We start from the raw sequence: 23,148 nt of genomic DNA on the forward strand, positions 1-23,148 counted from the left end.
AGACTGCCTAGAGTTCAGACAAACCCTTTCCAACCTTGGGGAGAACACTGACTCCCTCGCAGTTAAGATCTCCATCTCCCCAAACACCACTGTGACACTACACTTAGCCTACCGCCTACCAGGCCCCATAGTAGACTTCCATGAGAATCTCATACACCTCCTAGGTGAAAACCCCAAAAGCTCCACCAAAAACAGATCTCCTAGGGGATTTCAATCTCGGTCTCAACGACCAGAAAGACAAACCATCCAATGCCTTGGTCCAGGCGTTATAGGAACTCTGCTTCCTACAAAAAATCCTCACACCCACCCATTGGAAAGGACGCATCCTTGACTGGATGGTAGATCAAAACTGTGGTATAGACGCCAGCTCCAACACCCCTGCCTCTTGGTCTGACCACCACCTTATACACTTCTTCCTACCAACAGGTGCCAGCTCACCTAAAAAGTTCAACCCTATCCCACCTGCACTAGCCAGAAGTGTGTGTTTATTTAATATAGTGCAAGGAACCTTACCAAGGAAAGGATACTCCCTCACCTTAACCCTCTAACACACAACATACCAACATCCCCAGACCCCTCGGTTCTGGCGGATATCTACAATGCCACTCTGACCACCGCTGTCAACACTATTGCACCCCTACAAAGCAGAAAAGCAAAAAAAAATAAACACTAATACCTGGTTCTCCGCAGATCTGCAAGAACTGCGCACCCAAAAACGTAAGGCCTTAAATAAGTGGCCATCGTCTCCACAGGAATCCACACTATCTTCCTATAAGACCCTAGCCACTCATTACAAGAAAGCTATATTGACAGCCAAATTGTCTTCCTACAACAAACGTATCACCAACACCACATCCGAGTCCAAAGAACTCTTTGCCATTTTCAAAGACTTATCCACCCCAGCAACTAAATCTCATGAGATTGTCAAAGACAAAACATGGTGCACCAGCGTTCAGACAGCGCTGTTAAATAAAATTGAGTTACTGCAACAACAAAAAAATAGAGGAGCATCATAATAACCTCTCCAAACAGACCACCCCATCGCCACACCCAGATACTGAAAGCATTCCCAACAACATAAAACCATTCTCATTCAGGGAGGTCACTGACTCTGAAGTCTTAGATATTGTCTCCAAAATAAAGCCATCAAACTGCAAAGGTGATGCCTGCCCAGCCAAACTAATCAAAGACTGCGCAGAAACCCTTGCCCCCTTTCTAAGAACTTTCATCAATGCATCCTTCAAAACCAACTCTGTTCCTGACAGCCTTAAAGAAGTGTGGGTCCGCCCACTCCTAAATAAAACCTTCCCTAGACCCTGAAGTAGCCAATAACTACAGGGTCACCACCACCGTCTCTTTTTTGCTCAAAATATTAGAAAAGGTGGCATACACGCAAATCCAGCAATTTCTGGAAGAAAACAAAATCCTAGGTAAATGGCAATCAGGTTTCCGCCTGGGACATGGAATGGAATCCACCCTCCTCGATCTCAAAATTCAATTGGGAGACATCATGGGACGAAGGCAAGCCTGCACTTCTCCTTCTGTTATATCTCTCTGCTGCCTTCGATCTCGTAAACCATGATATTCTCGGCAAGCAACTAATAAATGCTGCCCACTTCTCCCCACAAGCCACAGCCTTGATTGAGTCATTCCTCAAAGGGTGACTCATGAGAGTATTCTCAGACTCTGCATGTGCCCCTCCTACCACTATACACTGTGCAGTTCCACAAGGTTCGTGCACTGCACCCACCCATATTCACCCTCCCCCTTTTCAACGACCTGGATCGACGCGACAGCCTACACAAACTATGCCGACGATACCAAAGTCCTTCTCCCCCTAACTTGCATCTACGAACAAGACGCCACAACTTTTACCAACATCTACACAGCCATCCAAACATGGATGGCAGCCAACAGCCTTTGTCTCAATGGAGATAAAACAGAGCTACTCCTGGTAGGCACTAAAGAAACACTGAAGAAACTCTTCCCTCAATACAACACATTTAACATTGGTAATATCACCATAACTGCGTCAACATCAGCTAAAATCCTAGGGGTATACCTTGACTCCTCACTGACAATGGCACACCAGGTCAACGCGATAGCCTCCTCCGCTGCCCTCACCATAAAAATCATCAATGGCGTCAAGCCCTTCCTGTCTGTCAAAATCGCCTATCTATTGCTAGAGCACAGTAGGCACCAAGCTCGACTACTGCAACGCACTCTTCCTTGGCACTTCCGCCAAAAACATCAACAAGCTCCAAGTAACACAAAACAATGCCCTCAGAGCAGCATTGAGCATTCCCAAGAGGGAACACTTCTCCCAGGCCGGGAAAGATGCGCACTGGCTACCTATTAGAGAGCGCATCCTCTTAAAAACATGGCCTTCACACACAAGTGCCTGTCACTTAATGCCCCTCCCTACCTCTCAGAAAGGATTACCCGCAACCCATCACCCAGACCCATCAGATCACATCTCGCCAACCAGATCCAGATCCCAATCTTCAAAAGGGTAAAAGCAGGAGGCTCCAACTTCCAATACCTAGCCCCTAAGAACTGGAATTCACTCACTGCCACACTCAGAAATGTGGAATCCAAAATGTTTTCCGCAAACTGCTAAAAACCAAACTGTTCAACTAACCATGCTGTCACCATGTACCTGAATTATGTTTGGCGCTGCCACACGAAATTGATACTCCCTTTATGTATGTAATGCAATGTAAGGAAATATTCCTAGCACTGCCACAGGAAACCGATCCTCTCTCCGTGTTTGCAATGTGTGTAATGTATCCTTTGCGTTTTCTGCCTTGTCCCCTGACTCACTCATTCATGTACCAATTATAATCTTCTGTAACAGCACCACGATACCTCACCCATGCATGTACCAAACAAAACCTTTCTGTAACAGCGCCACGATGCCTCACGGCCGCTGTGCGCTATACAAATTCAAATAAATTGAAGGGCCTACTCACTGAAAAAGCATTCAAGTTTCAATCTTCACTTCAGATGTGGGAACATTAAAATAAAATGGCTATGCCAAGCATGAGTGTTTCTACTTGCCGCGCAGGTGTGTGCAAACCCATTGTGCTTGCCCCTGCATCGGGCTGCAAACAATGAGTTGCAAATGCCGCAATGCAAAGCACTTCATGCAGCGTTCCCCCTGCCCACATTCTACGAGGGAGCAGATTCACAAAAGTGATAATGTGGCTACGCACCCACCACAGCCTCACTGAGGAAAAAGCCTTACCTACTCCCGCTTCCTTCAAACTACTTTCTTCTTTTAGGATGAGTGTGTCGTCATCTTCCAAACTCACTACAAGTTCATTGGTCTAAAGAAAAGAAAGAAATGCCCAAAAGCTTTAAAAGGCAGTGTTTGTGCAATTTCATGAAAAAGAAGAGGATTTCCCCTCTCCCTTGCTACTAACATGTCAATTTTCAAGAGTCCTGTCCGTTATGCCAATAGAGAGGTTCGCATGTTAGGGCCATTAGCTTTCTGGTTTCTACATTGTAAGCATGGGACTCAAGTGCCCGTATAGAAAGCAATGTCTACCAAAATCCCAGAACTGGATGGGGGTCATTTTGAGATGGGACCAGTTAGTAGGGCCTTTCACACAGTTACTCTTCACGACAACCCTGAAAATATGATGAGCAGCATGCACACATACCTTGGAGCCATGTGCTTGATGAATTATCTTCATGGTATCTAAATGTAATAACAGAAACATGTTAAAGTAACATTCTCAAATGAAAATATGCCTATTCTATAAAAAGGTACAACAAGTGGATTTAAGCTTAAATGGTTATATTCATAATTCCCACCTAAATAGAAGCGCGCCAGAGGGGTAGGGGTGAGCTTCCCATCCATAGCAGCGTCCCAATGGAACAACCTCCCACCGTTGCTACGAGCAGAAAGTTCACATTGGGCGTTCAGGAAAACTCAAAACATTCCTCTTTACATGACTTTGTCATGACAAATTCCGGATTTAAGAAGTAACAATTCCGAACTGTTGTACATTTTAGTCCCCCTAACAATTTTTTTGTGAATATCCTCTTTTTCTCAAATTTTACGTCTATGCTATTTCTGTTAAGAATATGTGACATGTAACAGATTCGCAACAGCACCCTGATGTCTCAGGGCTTAGGCACTTTACAAATGCAAATAAATAAATAAAAGAGTAACAGCAGTCCCTAATCTAAACCCACTAGGGCGTCTGGCCACCAGGACATTGGGGCCACTTTCTTTGTAGTTTGTGTTCTTTCTTTTTTTTTCTTAAGTTTAATGTCATGCCAAAAACCATTTATTTAAGATATTACAATACTTTTTCCATGGAAAAGAGAATTTCTTTGTTCCATCATTTTGTAGAAGTGTTTTTCTTTTAACATTGATTCACAGGCATTCGAAGCAAATGTGCCTATTGTCTATTTTGCCACTATGTCCTTGCACTTTTTCCTCTAGAATATTTTAGCTACGGACATAGTTACAATTGTTATACAGAAGGACGTACTATGTGTCAATGTTTTACTTGCAGCAGTACTGCACAGACCATGCTTCTTAGAACTACTGGGCGCTTGAATCGAAACATGCAACATGTACCATTCTTAAATGTAAAACGGCATTCTATAATGCTGCTGAAAAAGGCGCAGCATTTCGTTTTATACCATCTGTCACCCATTTTAATTAGTACGAAGGACAAATCAATGTCAATGTCCGATATCCAAAGCCTGCATTGCCAGTGTTTGCAGATGCCACCCACAGAAAATGTAAATTAAAAATCTCAATCATAAGACTTTGCTTTCAAACCAGGAGGCACAATTAAGGGCATTGGCAATTGAATTCTGTGTGTTTTGTAGCTGCCATTCGCTACTTTTATAAAGCATAAAAGCAGCACAATGTACAAACGTGTGCAAGACATTGACTCAATTCGACCCCTTTCTTCAAGAAAATCAGATTCCGTACGTGTGCTCATCCTTCAAGATCTAATCAAATCAATCTGTTAAATGCCACCTTCTACTTAGAGGAAAGGCAATCAAGATCTGGAATTCGCTACAATGAAACCAATCTCATTTCAAAACCTATCTTTTTAAGATCCAATATCTCATCCTGCTGTGATGCATTTCTGCGCCAACATGCATTTCAATGAAAGGTGCACTTTTTTAAAACTCCTATAACCTAATAAAATATTTTTCTTGTCCTACATTTTTAAATCACTCCCACTATATCCTGGCAGGTCTGATTGCAGGTAAACGAGGGTACAATATAGAAATGACAGGCACCCATAATCCCTGGGGCCCTGGAGGCAGGCGTTTTAGATAATCCATCCATCCATCCTAGGATTCCAATGTTTCCCAAGACACCCGGAAGGTTGCATGCTCCCCCTGGCTGCCTCAGGAAATCCCTTGAAGTGTTTTTTGAAATATTTTGACTGAACAAACTACATATTGCTCGAAAAATGCCTATTCTTGGGGGGCAAGGTTGGTGCACATGAATTAAGGTTTCCATAGGCTTTATCTTAATCCTGCAAAGGTTTGTGAAGGATTTACCTGCCTAGGTACTGACCCAATGCCATTCGTCCTGCTGCTGGCAAAAGTACCCAGGTCTGGGAGTCTGTGTTGTAGGAAATTAATTTGCGTGGCCAGGTTTTAATGCAATCCATCCTGCCACCTTGCAGTGATACATTTGAAAAAAAGAATGAGAACTCTACCCGTTACTTTTTAATCTACACGTTCTGTCTGCCTTGATGGGAGTGTTACTCCTGCTCCCGTCCAATAGACACACATTTCTGCTGAACTTCTACTTCCTTCTATGTATTTTGTTACCAAAGGATATTTGTCATGTTTAGGGGACATTCGCAAACGTTTACCTTTAATCTAAATGGTATATTTATTTCTACTCCCCCCTCATCTTCAATTTTTGGACTGACCAGTGGTTTTGTATTACAAGTACGCCGCCTACTTCATATTATTTGTATTTTGTATTAATTTAGATTTATATAGCGCTTTAATCCAAAGCACTTTACACGAGGAAAAAGCAAATACAACGAGCAATACATGACATTGAATCAAACCAGAAAACAGTACAAAGAAAATTTACATTATTGATGAGGTTAAGCGCAATTGGAGGGGGACCAAAGTGAGAGAGGGGGGTAGGAGGTGAATGAGGAGGTTTCAGTGGTGAGAGACGAAGCAAAAAGATGCTATGGGGTGAATGGAAGAGATAGGATTTTAGAGAAGTGTGAAATGAGGGGTAGGAGGTAATGGAGCAGACAGGGAGGTGTAGGCGGTTCCAATGGAAAGGAGCCAGAAGTTGGAAGGAGCGGAAGCGGGAAGGGGCACACGGTGGAGGAGGAGGAGAGGGAAGGAAGAGATCCGCAGAACGGAGAGAACGAGAAGGAGTGTAGAAAGTGAGAAGGGAGGATAGATAGGGAGGGGCAAGGCAATAGAGGGTTTGAAAACTAGACAGAGGAGGTTAAGCTGGGAGTGAAATGGGAGCCAACCTAGTGAGTCAAGAGAAGAGAAGATGGAGTCGTGAGGTGAGAGAAGGGGAGTCCAAAGAAAAGAGTGGAGCAGTAGAAGAGTCTGGAGACGAGTATAGTAGAAGAGTATGGCATGCTATATTATGTCATGTTTTGATATGTCATAGTTGCAGTATCATGTCATTTTTTACAAGGCCGACAAGGGCTGTGAAGCAACGGGAAGGCGACATGTAGCATCTACACGCACCCAAATAATTAAATAATACACATTAGCGTCACTCCATTTAAGAAAAAGGCCACGTCTAATGTAACGCTGCAAAGGCAGACTCTAAACACCTCCTGAACCTGAGATTACCATGCTGCCCTCTATAAACATGAATAGCACTGGCATAGTGCGGCCCCCTTGTCCAACGAATACAGCATCAAACAACATTTTTCTGCTCAGCTTATGCCTCACACCCAAAACAAAAGCGTGTCCAAGTTGGTAAATATGACTCATATTCTGCAAGAGCCAGTATTGTGAGAAATTAAAACCAAGCCCACTGTGTGATCAAAACAGTTGCATGCTTACATCATTATCACAGTTGATAAACATATAAAACATATGTCAAATTTTAAGTTCTAAAATGCTCTTTGATTTTATGGAAAGCAGACAGGGAATTATTATGCCACTTAACCCAATAACCTATAAATTTTATTTACAGAATGACGGAGATTTACTCACTTAATGAATGGTTTATTTATTGAGAGTATTTTTATTTATTAACAGCGATTGATTTACAAACTAAGTCAGAGAAATGTATTTACAACATAAAGACTGGTTGCAAACAAGACCACCTGAGATCATTGGGAGTCAACATAAATGTTTGCAGTGTCTCAGGATTATTATTATTAGGGTGGACCTAGCTTCGGAAAGCAACAGAGTGGTTTACAAGTCAGTGAGGAAGTACACTAAGAAGGAAACAGATTGCAAGGGATCTACAAGTAACCAAGGGAAGAAACCGGAGGGAGCAGATCTCAGGTAAGGTATAGAGTGGAGGGTTTGTGGACCCAGGCATTAGAGAGAATCCATTCCTTGAAGGGGAGGGTCTCGAGCACTGTCTTGAAATGTAAAAGCAAGGAGGTGCATTTGGTGTAAATGAGGAAAAAGGGTCCAGAGTCTCGGGGTGTAGACAGAGAAGGCTGGTGTTGTGCTTTTGCCACTCCAACGGAGTTCAAGTCTGTACATGTTCTTGATTCGTGCCTCCGATATATGATGTGAGTGAGGTTTGTGTGTGGGTGTGTGTGTGTTTGGGTGATGTACACATGTGCACAATGCATCCATGTGCTTTTGCGGCCGGTTGCCGCATCATGGAAGTTATTGAGAGTGATAATGCTGGCTTATAGTATATGCACATCATCCAACTAACTATATTGAGAATTTAGAAATCTACTGTGGCTGCAGCTTCATCAACGTGATTTACGCTGAAAATCAAGCCTAGATTGTGTTCACAGCTTCATAAAAGTGATTTACAGGGACCATAATTGCATTGATTGTGGCCACAAAATCAAAGTGCTTTACACTAGGAATGCTGGCATTTATTATGGACTCCCCTTCATGAAATTATTGACATTGACAATGCAGGGGTATAGTGTGTGTGGAGCGGCATAAAATGACTTACAATGGCAATTATGGTATTTGTTGTCAACATGGGCATCATGAAAATGTTGTCTAATGCTCATGTGTACTGTTGGAGACATTGCTTCTACTAGATTTTGTCTGTCATGCATTAGAGTAGGTAACCAATTGAATACATTTTTTAAACAATTCTAAAATGAAATGCTGTAAAATAATTAACAGATTTTTCAAATTTTCTCAGGAGAAACACCAGATGTCTCCTACATTAATTGGAGCGCTCTTGCTATGTTTGCTCGCACTAATCTATGGAAGATGTTAATGCCCCTGCACTATAGATACCCACCTGCCACCATTCACCTTGAATTCTTTACTATGCCAGTGCACTCTCAGGAGTCACCCGACCCCCAGCACCAAAAGCTGCCTCCTCTCCTGCCATGAGGTTAATAATGTTACTGGCCGCAAACAATGGTGGCTGGAACATTTGGGTGCCATGAGCCCGAAGCCATCCCCCTTGTTTCTATGTTAGATCTAAGATGTAAAATGCGATTCAAAACCTTAAATCTTGCACATTGTGCAGTGTACATCATGCTGCAGCAACAGCATGGTCATCGCAATCATTAAGCATGAGTGGTGGCCCAGGTCGGCCAAAGATTCTGTGGCACAAAATAATCTTTGGTATAGGAGGGATTGTGGGGGCTTCAGCAGGACGCACGGGGGGGGTCCCTCTTTTTGTGTTATGCCACTGATGAGGCAACTGCAGCCCAATTCGTGAAGGGACAACAAGCCTGGATAAAGAAGATTAACTCCTATAAGAGGAATACAAACCCCCACATTACAGTTACCATTTGCATAAAGCTCTTAGCAAGCGTCAATAACAGGGCCATAGCCTTGCTCCCAGATTAGTCACAGACCAAAAGCCACCATTCATGTGAGAGCCCTTAGTTCCTCCCAGGTTACCGATCAATAGAACTGTTAAGCACGATTGTGTGCAGTATCCTTTGAAAGACTACAGCAACCTTCACCTCCTGGCAACAGGGTACCCAACCTTTGGTATAAGTCTGTACTACACAGGTTGGTAGTGTGGCTGAGCAGCCAGGCTTATTTCAAGAGGGGTCAATGTGAGCAGTAGGGTTGTAACACCGAGTTTCACAGTGACAGTTATTCAAATAAACACTTAAACTAAAGGTTTTTTTGCTTAAACAATTATAAATGTATTTAACAGTCAGTTCTATAAGCCTTCTTCAGAAGAGAGCAATATATGCAACAATTATAACGCACTTCAAAACACACTCCGTTTCTCTAAATCAGACGATACCCTTTCGGGATGGCACACAGACACTTCCTACACCATTAGGTGACTTAAATAGCTAGGACACTGTGGACAATGATTTATCACTACATTTAGAGCAATACTGAGTTTGGGTGCAAAGGGTTAGATAGGGGAATAAAACACAGGTTAACAAATAGTTCACAAACTGGTAAGTACTTTTAAAACCCTCCAATGCAAAGTAAATTAACCCTTTCCTCTGGGAAAGGTAAAAGCACAATGTCAGAGGTAGAAGAGTCTCTCAGGGAGGCAGGAAAGTCCATGTTAGTTGAAAAAAGGCTAGGGGAGCTGAAGATCTTCTTTGTAGGTTAGTAAAAGTCTTGCACAATGATTTTAGAAACGTTTGTACGAATAAGATTCAATTGAAGGGCAGCAAGCTGGGAGGTTTGTGAGGGGCAAAGCTGTAAGCAACTCTGCAAGGGCAACCAAGACAAGTATCAACTGAGAACAAGTAAGACTACACAACAAGAGGTAAGTCCTTTTAAGGTTACATTACCTTTGGTTAGAAGAAATAGTTAGAGCTGACTTATGTTCCTGTGTGGCTCTGCAGATCCTGTTGTTCCTGTGCCTCAGTCGTGGGGACAAGAGGGAGGACTTCTGGGAACTCCTGCAACACAATGGGAAGGTCGGCGGCAGCAAGGGGCAAAATTCAATGCAGCGGCACTGCGCGGTTTCAGCTCCTTGCGTCCGTCAGCAAATAGCAACACTGTGGTTCTCGGATACCACTTCAGACTTTCCTTGCATCTGGGGTCCAGCACTCTGCTGATGTAGCTCAGGCTTGGTCAGTCCTGCTTCTGGGAAGTCCGGAGGATCTTCCTGGTGCTCGGGTCCGACTTAAAAGCGATCCACTCGATTTGGTGTTCCTCTCCCTGGCACTTGGGTTCCAGCAGCAGCAGCAGTGGAAGTAAAGCCAGCTACGAGAGGAGGTCCAAACAAGTTCACTTTAGGATTGATTGGTCCCACCAACCCAAGGGGAGAAGTCGTCCTTGCAGGGCTTCTCTAGTCAAAATAAATTCGGAGTTTCAGCACAGTAGCAGGGCTTCACCGGGCAAACCAAAGGTCCAGGGGTTGCAGAAGGCGTCTCTTCAAAGTTCTTCTTCGCATTAATTCATCCAGTGGTCGACTCTGCCTTCCAAGCCAAAAAGCCTCGCCTTTTATACAGGTTTCTCCCATTCATTCTAGCCTAGCTGTCAATCACACAGCAAAGGGGCTGTCCTTGCCAGACAGCCAGCCGGCTAATCACCTTTGGGTGCATTCCTGTAACCAAGGGGATTAAGCACAGGGAGTTTCGGGCACCTCCCTCACTTCCTGCCCTTGCCAGACATACTGGAGCCAGAGGCAGCCTTCACTCGTGAATCCCGCCAAAGACAATATGAACAGTAAATCTCAAGAAGTACCTTTCCAGCAAGGAATGGCGAAAAAACAAGAGCGGGGCCATTTTGACAATATGGGAACCCTTGGGTGCTTTACTGCAGCTGCGAACACAGCCCGCGATAAAAACACACAATGATAGTAAAAAGTAAACCACTGCCACCAGCCATTAATTGTAGAAATGGTAACATAAAAATGCTACATGAGAAACTAGACAAAAAGAGATACTAAGTTACCCCCTCCAGCACCAAATGGTAAGATAGTGTGTGCTGGGTCTAGAAAGTTACAAAATGTAAGTAAAGTCAATTTCACTTTACTGCTCTTGGAAACAGTAGTTTCACCAAGAGAAGGTATTTAAACCTTTGGGAGATCCAAGAGACTTCCCTGTGTCACTGCACTGAAGGTGCTTTGTGTCACACTGTAACGATTATGCCTATGGAGTTTGTCAGTCAAAAGAAACACAGAGTCCAAATTGCAGAAAAATACATGAGAGAGTGGGGAACAAGGTTCTCACTCTCTCTGGGTTTAGAAATTAAAAGTCCTAAAGTCCAGCAAAAGAGCTGTGGGTCTTTATGGTAGAAGGGAAATAGCACATTTCTGAGAATTTTCCCCAACAAGAACCAAGCTGTTCATGGCCTAGAACAGGGGTTTCCAATTCCAGGTCTTGTGAGACAGAAACATGTCAGCTTTTCAGGATAACCCCCCATTTAAGATTTATGGGATCAATTGCATACAATGATTCTAAATGTATGCTAATTTGTTCTCATGAATATTAATGGAAGAAATCTTGAAAACCTGTCAGGGTTCCAGCGCTCGAGGCCTGGAGTTGAACAACTCTGTCCTAGAGTGCGTCTTTCCAGCTCCTCAAGGAATCACCATGAACAGTCGATCCGCTAGAGAGTTGTCCTAAATGTGAATGTCTCCTTTGTTGTAGCTAAGCTTCCATGCAGCTCATCTCCAATTTAATTCTCTCCTGCATTCTATTAGCGTATTTACCAATTCACTACATACAATGGCAACACTTGGTCTCATTTTTCCATCCGAGGACAATCTGGTTTCGCTTATGGTGGGAAAGATCTTTTAGTCCATTGTCATTTGTCCCTGCAACATGCATTCTGCACAAGACATTCTTGGCTCTGATACGTCCGTCAGTGGACTATACCAGAACGTTCCCAGGCTTTGTAGGGTTTTCCATATGTTATTAGCCCCCACAACTCCTAGGCACTCTAGAGGACGCCTCAAGGCCATCGCGCATCCAAAACATGGCTTTATATAATACCACCACAATACTAGTAACTGCGTCCATGAAAGTTCTGCTGGTCAATAAGGGAAGCTCTCCTCCTTTCTTTTTATCACGTTGTCCTCTGGTTCAAAATACAGAAAATTATTCATTCATCCCAACAATCACTATCACACAACCTTATTTTTGAATTTCCCTACATGTTTAGTGTTAAGTCTATGTTTTTGTCTCATTGGCTTTCCCACAATTCACCTATCCCGTCATCCTTTGCCTGGTTGCCTTTTCACTGCAGGGACCATGGCCTAGCGTCAGGTCTGGGTCAGGCCATTAGTTAGTTATTCTAGTGTGGCTCTAATTATTTAATGTTTCACTATGGTCATTTTGATACAAAAAGGGAATACATTGGTTTGGGCCTTGACAAGTGTGCTTCAGAGTGAAGGTTTACCAATCCATCATGGTGGAGAAGGAGCTGGACACCGATTGGTGCAGAGATCCCGCTGTTGATCTAGTTGGCATTCTAAACTGTCTTTCATTGTCCAATGAAGATCAGGAAGGTCCTGTTAAGTTGAAACGCCTTTGTGTTTTTTGGCCTAGTGATAAATTAACTGAATTAAGAATTCAAGAAAGAAGAACTACATGATTGAACCCTGTGTGGGACAAGACAAGCTAATAATGTTGGTGGGAGCACAGCATTTCATTAAACTGCAGATAAGAAGCTAAGTAAAAGAAAAGTATCCAGTCACAGTCTTAATTGTCTTTCCTTTTAGTTTCAGGTATTTAGGTTAAAGTTAAATCTAAGTTATTTCTCTAAAAGATATCTGCGTTAGAAGATGAGAGTCTCAAATATTGCATTTCTTCTGAGCGCGTCAGAACTGTATGCTGATGCACGCGTTCAGTTTCCTTGTTATAAATAGCATAGATCTGTTAAACAGCTTCAAGTAAAGGAGGGTTGCTCCAGCGTCTTGTTTCTTTTCCTGAGTTTTGGACTGAGGAGTAGCAGTTGCGTATCGTTTGAAATACGCCATGTGTTAAGGGAAGGTGGCTAATCCTTTGACGATTAGTTAGACTAGCGAGTCTGACAAAAGTAAAAAGTGCATGCAGGAAAGCGGCAAGGAGTGTGTTGTCACATAATTCCTGACAATAGGTGCACATGCATTTTAGCGGCACAAGAAGTAAACTGTAGCTTTCTTCATGCAATAAGAGTAATGATTATGGCGCATGCGCAGAAGGTGAATTAATGCAAGAAAACGTTTCATCTCGTTTGGAGAGTGAACCAAAATGCTTGTGCGTGCAACAGTTGTCTAGGAGAGTGAATCTAACTGTTACTCAAGTCAACTATCTGCATAGTCTCAAGACTTTCTACTCACAATAAGATCAACTCCCAGATTTTTCATAAAACCCAGATAGAACTTTGATGGATTAACAAGAGGTTTATGATTAAAGAATGACTGAAGACCAGAAATACTCAATGAAATGTATTACATTTCTTCAAGCAGAAATTAATAGATTAGAAGAAACTATTCAGGAAACTGATTGATCTATTATTCTCCAATCCAAGTTTCAAGCTCTAAACTTATATTTGATTGTCTCTAAAGCCATTTATGTGCAAATGGACTGACTGAAGCTTTGGCAGTGCCTCAGGAAGATGAACTGCCTGGAAGATCTGGTTCCACATTCTTTCCTACCTTCACAAAGATAATGTGGCATGCATGCATTCTGGAGTTTTTCAGACATTGTACACCCCGATTCCCAGTAGAGTCTGGTGTCAAGGACTACCTTTAAGCCAGAGCTATTGTCTTTAAAATAATAGCTTTCACATAAGAACTTCAAATAGGGGCTTTGAATTAGGGTCTCCAATACTTTTCAATGTAGATGAGAATGAGAATGGATCTGTTTGGCTATATGTCCCACCCATGTAACACCCATCTCGCAGTCAAATATATATGGTTTTCCTCCCATTCCCACCCATCTCCACCTTAAACTACACCCCTTTTGCACTATTTACCTGCATTTGTATTGTGTGCTGAATTTGGTAGCCATTTTTACTTACAAGATGGCGGCCGCCATGTGTTAATGTTAATAAAATGTTACTTGACTTTATTGATGCTTTAAAACATATTTACTGCAGCTTTTAAGTTATGTTACATATTTTAATGTATTTTGTGCTAAAGATAAACAAGTTACAGTGATAGTTACCTTTTGTTCTAAAATGTCTCAAAATGTCCATATATTTTCTTGTGGGTGTCTAGTGTTGTCTGCTGTAAATAGTACTTGATTGGATATGCAGTTCATGATGTCAGTATGATGTGATTGGATCTCCAGTTTGTCTTTTTTTCCCCCCAGGCAACCATTTTATTTCAGCATTAGGGGAGGGGCAAGGCTGTTTACTTTGTATTTTACTTTGTAGTTATTTATAAAATATGTACTGCTAATGCATCACATTAGCATTTCCCCTGCATGCCAAGCGTCGGTAGTGCCCCCCTCAGCAGCCCCAAAGAAACAGAGAGAGTGAGTGGGATCCTGAACGTATGCTCCTCTCATTCCCTGTGCACACCAGTGGCAGTGTGCCACTTTGTGTAGCTTGCTCGCCCGAGGGCAGCCGGCAGCAGCTCTAGATGAGATCAGAAGCTGAGCCATCAGTGGTGCCGGGTGTGATGTGGCAGCGGTGGAGCTGTGTGTGCTGTCCGGACTGAGACACAGAGATCCGCAGGCAGGGAGGACCACACGGGAGCTCGTATACACAGCACCAGTGTTTTATATTTCTACCATTGATACTGTTTTTTATATTACTCAATAAACCCCGGTATTTTAAATAATGTATTAATTATTTGTGCAGGATTTGAAATGATGTTGCCATGCGTTGTCTTGTATCAAAGACAAACACGTTGCCCCTGACCTATCCTGCCGGCTCATCTGAATCGGCTGGGTCTTTCTCTGCCTGCAGCGTGATCAGCGCCAGCGACTGACTGGTTTTCACTGTATCGATATGGCTGTTGCTTTTAGTCGCATCACTCTTCTGGAGATCTTTATGAGCCGCTCTGCCTCCAGCCCAGTCCATATAGCCGTACTACAGCCCAAGTCCAGTGTTTTGCTCGGAGGCAGACGAGGCACTGGAGCTAACGCTGAGCACCTCGAAGTAGGGATAAGCCATGCTGCGAAAGGCATGGGAGGTCAGGTTGCGCTAGCTCTAGTACTGTCGCGCCCCCTTAGAGCCACTGTAGCGGGAATAATGGGTCCAAGCATGGGGCCACTGTTGCTGGTGCAGCCTGGGGTGTTTGAGGCGCTGTAGAGTGGGGTTTGGACAGTGGCCTGCCCACCCTGCTCAGCCGGACATCGTGGAGCCCCATGTTGAAGGATCTGTGGGCACTTGTCCCTTGCCAGCTCCCTCATTGCTGCGGCAACACGTTGGTGACGGCGAAAGCTCGCCAGTGCCTGCTCCTTCATCTCTGCAGCTGAGGCATCTTTGGCCGACAGCACCAGTGTGAAAGGGACCCCTTAGGCCTACGCTACAGCTGTGTGTCCGGCCTTCTGTCACACCCCACTGGTTCTGGGCACGGTCCATCTTTGTGCCAGCAGTAATAGCAGGAGCCGTCACGGCTGGCCGACCCCCAGACAGCTGCACATATAGAGAAAGCATATGAAATCCCGTCATCTTTGGGCATACTCAAGGGAAACCCCGTCCAGCACAGAGCGTGTGTTGCCTCCTCAGCAGGCCCTGCAGCATGGCTCTGGGTGAGAGCAGCACATGGCTGCTGCCATGGGGCTCGCCTGCCAGTCTGCCCACATGCACTAGACTTACTTTTGAGTTATCTGACCTAATTTCATTGTCCATTCCAAGTAAATACATTGTGTGCAGTGCAGAATGGAGATGCTTTAACTTGCATTATTGACAAAAAAGATTATTTTTACAGAGCCAAAGACGATCTTCTGCCCCAAATAACTCAGTGGGCGGGGGGGGGGGTGTTTTTCCTTTGCTGCCTGTAGCTGGCAGTGCTGCATATATAATTGAAAAATCAAAACTGAAAGTCCTGGAATTAATGAACTCGGAAAGGATGATTTCAAAAAGTAAGAGTCTAGTGCACGTGGGCAGACTGGCAGGCAAGCCCCATGGCAGCAGCCATGTGCTCCTCTCGCCCAGAGCTATGCTTCCGGGCCTGCTGCAGAGGCAACAAATGCACTGTGCCAGACTAAATACTCCAGAATACACCCACTGCTTGGACAGACCATCACTACATATACTTTGATATCCAGGGAACCACACCCTAGCCCCCATAATTGCCTCTCCAGCTTTATCCAGGAACTCCCAGAACATAACACTGCCCAGCCTATGCCCATTAATCAATAACATCTTGGGCAGCTCCATTTAGAAGAACTTAAACGCCACCAACCTAGTCGACCTCTACAAAAACACCCTTGAGACAGCGCTGAACAAGATCGCACCTCTCAAACTAAAAAAGGCCAAACCTATTGCCCACCTTAACAATTGGTTCACCCAAGAACTAAAAACCCTGAGGAATAAAAAAAGATTGGCAGAATCCATCTGGCGCAATTCACCTACCTCTGACAATAAAGCACTGTACAACACAGCAGCAACCACTTACAAAACTTCCATCCTCACCACCAAAAAAGAAATCTACAACAACAGAATTCTCAATGCTAAATCAAGGTCTAAGGAGCTATTCAGCATCCTAAGAGAATTGGAGTCCCCAGCCCCACCATCAGAGGACTGCAAAAAGGACACAGCCTGGTGTGATAAAATACAAAAAGCCCTAGCCGACAAAATAGCCTCCCTCCAGATGAAAATAGAAGCTAAAAAGAATAGCCTCTCGAGTAGCACCTCTTTTAAGCACTCACCTAAGCAACAAGCCCCTCTGTGCCCACTGTTTGCATCATTAGAGGCCGAAAACCCTCAAGATGTCAAGGAGACATTTGCCTGACCCCATCATCAAATAAGCCGCCAAAGAGCTCTCCCCCTTCATCGCCACACTGATAAACACCTCCTTTAATACAAGCCAGGTCCCCAACAACCTCAAGGAGGCATGGGTCATGACCCTCCTATAACAAAATAAAAAATGAACAAAACAAAAAGAATTCTCCAGACCCTAACATACCTACCAACTTCAGGCCTATAACAAACAACTGAACAACTGTCCCCTTCCTTCTAAACATTATGGACAGAGTTGCATACCTGCAAATCCAGAAACATTTGGAGGAGAATAACTTACTTGGCCTCCGCCAATCTGGTTTTCGGCACAGAAATGAGACTGAGACTGCTCTTCTGGACCTGAAAATACAGATAGATGAGGCCAAAGACAAAGGTAAACTAGCTATCCTACTCCTGTTAGACCTCTCAGCTGCATTTGATCTGGGTGATCACCAGATCCTCACTGAACACCTGTCCACAGCAGAAGCATTTTCTATCAACGCATCCAACTGAGTTAAATCCTTCTTGTCCAACGGCACTACCAGAGTCTTCTCACCCTCAGCAGACACGATCCCCATCCACTGTGGGGAGCCCCAAGACTCCTGTGTCTCACCAACGCTGTACAACATTTTCACAAAGCTCCTCTTCGACCGACTTGACAACTTGGGTGTCATCTACACTAATTACGTAGATGACACTCAGGTTCTCATCACGCTTTCAGGGTGCTACGAAGACGACTCCATGTTAGCCAATGACATCTATCTTGAAATTCAGACATAAATGGCGGCCCACAGCCTCTGCCTCAATGATGAAAAAATCTCTCGATTGTCGGCACACAGGCCCGCCTAAACAAACTTGACCCACAATACTCATCCTTCAACATAGATGGGAACCCGATTAAAGTCGCTAAGGAAATATAAACGCTAAGAGTCTATCTGAACTCAACCTTATCTTTAAAGAAACAAGTCCGTTCCATTGCATCAACAACAGCCTACTCCAACAAATTGATTAACGCTTGTCAATCCTAACTATCCCCCACCAGCTGCATGACGTTAGCAAGAGCTCTAGCGCTCTCCAAAATAGACTACTGTAACACGCTTTTCCTAGGATCCTCAGAACTCAATCTCAGCAGACTCCAGGTCCTACAGAACAAATCACTAAGATCTGCATTAAGCATTCCTAGATCCAGTCTACGCGCCCTGACAATCACCCACAAATGCCTGTCAAACTATGCTCCTAGCTACCTGCCCAACAAGTTCTCCAAATACCAACCAGCCCGCCCTACCAGATCCACTCTTTCTCATCTCCTTACAGTTCCAAGGTTCAACCTAAAAACCGCAGGGAGCGCCAGCTTCCCAGTCCAAGCTGCCAAATATCCCTACTCCCTTTATCAGAATGGATCCCTCCTTATGGGTGTTCAGAACCAGAGTAAAGAGTTGGCTCTCAGAGAAATCTAACATCTGAGGCTTAACTGAGATTACCACCAAAAATGTGTCCAGCTGGCCCCCTAATCAGGCCCTGTCTGTGATTATGCTATTACTGTCATGTCTTCTGCTCTCTTTATTTATACTGTACCAGATCTACCTGTAACCTTGGTCGACCTAATTGTGATACCCTATGTATGTATATCTATGTACAGATGTTATATCTGTAACATGCTATGTTTTTTCAGCGCCCAGTTACCTCAGGTTTCGGTGCGCGATATAAATAATAAACGAATACAAAATGAGCATCTCCCAAATCACATGGCACAACTTGTAATTGCTAGTCAATATGCTGATATTCCACCTCTTGTGCATACTCACTAGGTAGGAAATGGAAGCAACCGGTCATCACACATGCATGAATGCGCTCTGAGCATGGCCATTAAGGCCCTGATTCACAGAGCATTTTCCAATGGGGGTTTGCCATTATAAAACACTTCTGTGAATTAGGCCCCAAGTATTCGTTCAGTACAAAATGCAAGAGTGCAAAGGGCACGTTTGTGGGAGGAATGCAAGTTACACTTCATTAATATAGCGCACATAGAGTGGTACTTTTGATTTGTGTCATTGGTGTACAGTCAATTGAGTATGTTGTCATTGTTTTTTCGGTTTCAATTGAAAACAAAATGGGGGCCAGCACTTAATGTATTGTTTTAAAAATGTGTAAAGTGATCTATTAATCACATTAAGAATACAAACTCCTGTGTTGGTTTCTTAATGTTGTGCTTGGTGTGCAAAGCCATTCCTATGTTCTTGGTATACACCTTTGCCATAGCTGCCTTTCAACCTCGTCATAGCTGCCAGGTGCCTCATATTATATGTGGCATTTGGAGCCAGCCCTTCGTTTTCAGCCAACTTAACATTGCATTCTGGAGGGGGCGTGGCCTGAGCTCATGGAGTGAAGGTGTGCCTTGGTGAAGCTCCCGTCCAGATCCTCTCGTGATTCTTAAACTACAGCTTTTTAGAATTTCGTGTACTGCAAATACCACCTGGCAGTAGAAGAAGCGATTCTGCATATAGTGATTGAAAGAGCTGTGAAAATCAGTAACAGCTTCATATGAAATCTAGCTGCTGAGAGTGGACCCCCCGGGTGCGCAAGATGGCGGACTGAGGAGCGGCTTGGAGCGCTGTGGGGGAAGGGTGGACCTGAAGCGAAGCGTCCCCGAAAGAGCAGAGCGAGAACGGTTACATTCTCCAGCACCACCGCTCCTAACCCAACTGCCCACTACGACACCTGAGCGCACTGTGCAGCAGAGCAAACCGAACACAGTGACAAGAGACCCCGGGCCTGGCAAGACAGTGGAGGCTGGAGGTCAGAGCCCCGGCGTAGCTAATCACGGGAGGACAGGGGAACCGCAGCTCCTTGGCGATTGTGAGCAGCCTGGCACAATCCACTGGTAGGAGGTCGCATCTTGGACGCTGCCGGCAGCCAGCTGGGGGGGGGTGAAGGAGCAGCCGTGATGCCAGCAAGCGTTGGCAGACCTGACACGCCCCCATCCCTACGCAGAGCGGGTGCAGCTGCCCGGGCTACAATAGTGAAGGAGAGAGATTGGAGCTGTGGGGGACAGCGCCAAGTACAACAGAGAGGCTCAGTTGTTACAGTGAAAATCACACCCCGCGCCTGGGAGCACACAATACTTTTACAGACACTTGGCCCACGAGGGAGGCTGGGCCCTGCAGGCACGGACTGCAGGACTGCATAGACAGCCAGCAGGGGATCACCGAATTAGAAACAGTCCCAGCTCAGCCGGAGGCAGCAAACAGTGAGTAGCTGCCCTAACCCGCGCTGCGGCCTCTAGTGCTTCTGGCTCGCGGTGCTCTAAGCAGTGTTGACCCAGGTTATACTGTGGGCACCTGCACACTAGCAGAACCGGCTTGGGGTCCCAAGAAATCTGCCAAGGAGGGAGAAGTGACCTACTGACCCATATTGTTGAGTGGGGAGGCTGCGCCTAGGACAGTGGGGTGCTGCATTCTTGCTGCGACTACAAATTACGAGCATGTGAGAGAGGTGCAGGAGGGAACAGGACCCGCACCACATACCCTATACTAGAGGAGGCCTGGTAGTCCAATCAGTGCATGAAGACTGGCAGTTGTTACATCATTACACACATTGCCTGAGGGTCTCCGGGCACCAAGAAATAACCCAGAGTGCGCCTGCACCTTTGAGCCCTACTACTGCATTTAGCAGGCGAATAATTAAAGAAGGTGCCACATCTGCAGTTCAGCTCCAGTAACGCCAAACCCATTGCCGTGGATGCGCAGCCTCACTCGCGCAATATGAGCACTGAAGGACAATTTAGAGTCGGCTTCTGCACACAGCCTTACCCAAATGCTGGAACACTGGTTGGCCTGTGGTGCGACCCTGCGATTCACAGAAGTTGGCGAGTTACTTTTAAGTGTCTAACACTCAGCACTGCCTGGACAAAAGGCCTGCGGCATGCCCTCAACAAAAAAGAAGAATAATCCCACCATAATAGAATCCCTTGCAGTGACCAAGTCACGGGAACAACCACCAAGTGCCAAAGAGCCCCACGCAGTCCAAGCTAACCCAGCATCACCCAACAAAGACAAACAAGTGCTGGTAGCCATCGCAGGCTTACGTTCCTTCATAGAAACTAAAATCGAGGAGGACAAAGCAGACATGCAATTGATGCGCCAAGATAAGCGCATCCTCACAGAGCGAGTTACTGCTACGGAAGTCAGACAAAAGGAAACTACGGACGCACTGAAAGATATGCAGGGTACGATACACGATCAAGAAAAGCGAAATAAAACCTTAGAAGAAAGGGCTGAAGATGCGGAAGGTCGACCTAGGTGCAACAACGTACACGTTTTAGTAATGCCCGAGGGGATGGAAGGATCCAACCCGACAAACTTTGTGGAAACCCTACTGCAACAGGAAGTGGGTGCTGACCGACTCTCGCAGGGCTTTGCAGTGGAACGGGCAGACAGATCCCAACCAAAAAAACGCCACCGGATCACACCTCAGACCGCTGCTGGTTAAATCCTGAATTTCCAGGACAGGGAAATTATACTATGCCATTCACGAGAAGGTGGGGAGATTAGGAGGGACAATGCAAGAATCGCCAAATACCCGGACTACACACCAACAGTCCAGAGATCCCGGTCAAGGCCGGACTCTGGCAGCTGAATCTCAAATACATGCTAATGTACCCGTCCAGGCTCAAAGTGTTGTACAAAGGGAAAGCTGTTTTCCTGGAAACCACAGTGGCTGCCGCCATTTGGCTGGAACACAACAATATGGCAGTAGGTGAAGAAGCAGTGACATAGGCAGAACAGCAGCAACTGGGAAGCAGTTGCCTAAGGATCACGATGCCCTACAGGATTTCTGAACGGACTAACACTAAGAATAGACAAATTCAACATAACAATGAACAGCTGCCAAGTTGGACGGGCAGCACACCTGAACGCTTAGCCTGAGCCAACAGGAGCACCCCAAGCGAAAAGACTAGTGTCTGCCCTTTGCTGACCGGACACGACCCGCACAAGTAGACCTGGATAGGCCAAGAAGGTGCGGGGGGAACCTGAGCATTGTCTCCACGGAGCGGCTGCTGGGTGCAGTTGGTTACTGTTTACCTTTTATTGTTCAAATGGTTTTAAGGTTTTCACAAGTCTTGTTGTCTTCACAATGCTACGGGAACTGGTGGGAATGCCTGCGGGTAGTTCGGGTAAAAATATGTGGAGGAGGGTGGCGGGGGTCGATTTGGGTGAAGTTGGTGGGGGAAAACCAGGCGGATAAAGATGGCAGCTGACATAAAAATGATGACGTGGAATGTTCGGGGTATGGGCTCGTACATGCAAAGAAACGGGATCAAGTCCTTCCTGAGCAGAAAGAAAATCTCCATAGCATTATTACGGGAGACCCATCTCACAGTAGATGACACAAAAAATTGAGAGGCACTGGGGAGCTCAGGGCTTTGGTGCGAGGTACTCTAAATATGCACGGGGTGTGTATACCTGGATAGATGTGTCTGTGTCCTTTCGCTTACTGTCAAAGGTAGTTGACGCAGAAGGGAGATATCTAATCATCAAAGGTAGTATTGAGCAAAATGAGGTCTGTGTAGTGAACTCTTACCTCCCTAACCATGGGACCTTGGCATACTTAAATGAGCTGTGCTAGATGCTGACTCCATACAGAGATTGCTTTTTTGTCTGGGGAGGGGGGGGATTTTAACTGTGTGCACGATTGTGTCCTAGATAGATCTATCCCACTACAAACTGAGACGGGGAATACAAAGTCACCACTCAAACGGGTTAAAGAGACACTGGACTTATCAGAAGTGTGGCTGGAACTGCAACCCGAGAACAGGGAATTTTCCCATTACTTATCCCCTCACAGGCTACACGCAAAGATAGACTACTTGTGGATAGGGCACATCTCCCCCAAATTGAATCCGCAGCCTACCTGGGTAGATCGATATCTGACCACTCGCCCTTGCAAATGGTCTGGTCAATGAAGGGTCCCAGACCCCCCATACCACTATGGCGAATGCTGACTGACGCCCTGTTGGATGGAGCATTCCAAGAAGTACTCCGTACTAAGTTGACCGAGTATATAGAAACTAATGTGGGGAGCGCTGATAAATGGAGCACTGTCTGGGAATCCCTGAAAATAGTAGTGAGAGGGTAAACTATTGCGGGTGCGGGGGGTATCAGGCGAACACTAAAAAAGGAAATAGAGGTAAACGAG

General features: G+C 45.1%; 1 protein-coding gene across 1 annotated transcript in view; it reads right to left on the reverse strand.

Moving 5' to 3' along the window:
- The window catches only part of C9H2orf76 (chromosome 9 C2orf76 homolog), a 273,996-nt gene that overhangs the window by 42,647 nt on the left and 208,201 nt on the right, over positions 1–23,148 (reverse strand). The window contains exons 4-5 of the mRNA XM_069616607.1: positions 3,666–3,703; positions 3,248–3,329 (exon numbers count right to left, since the gene is read on the reverse strand). Coding sequence (XP_069472708.1) covers positions 3,248–3,329; positions 3,666–3,703 — 120 coding nt within the window. The remainder of the gene's footprint in view (positions 1–3,247; positions 3,330–3,665; positions 3,704–23,148) is intronic.

Source organism: Ambystoma mexicanum, chromosome 9, assembly GCF_040938575.1.
Source record: "Ambystoma mexicanum isolate Mex_15411 chromosome 9, UKY_AmexF1_1, whole genome shotgun sequence".
Classification (NCBI taxonomy): domain Eukaryota; kingdom Metazoa; phylum Chordata; class Amphibia; order Caudata; family Ambystomatidae; genus Ambystoma; species Ambystoma mexicanum.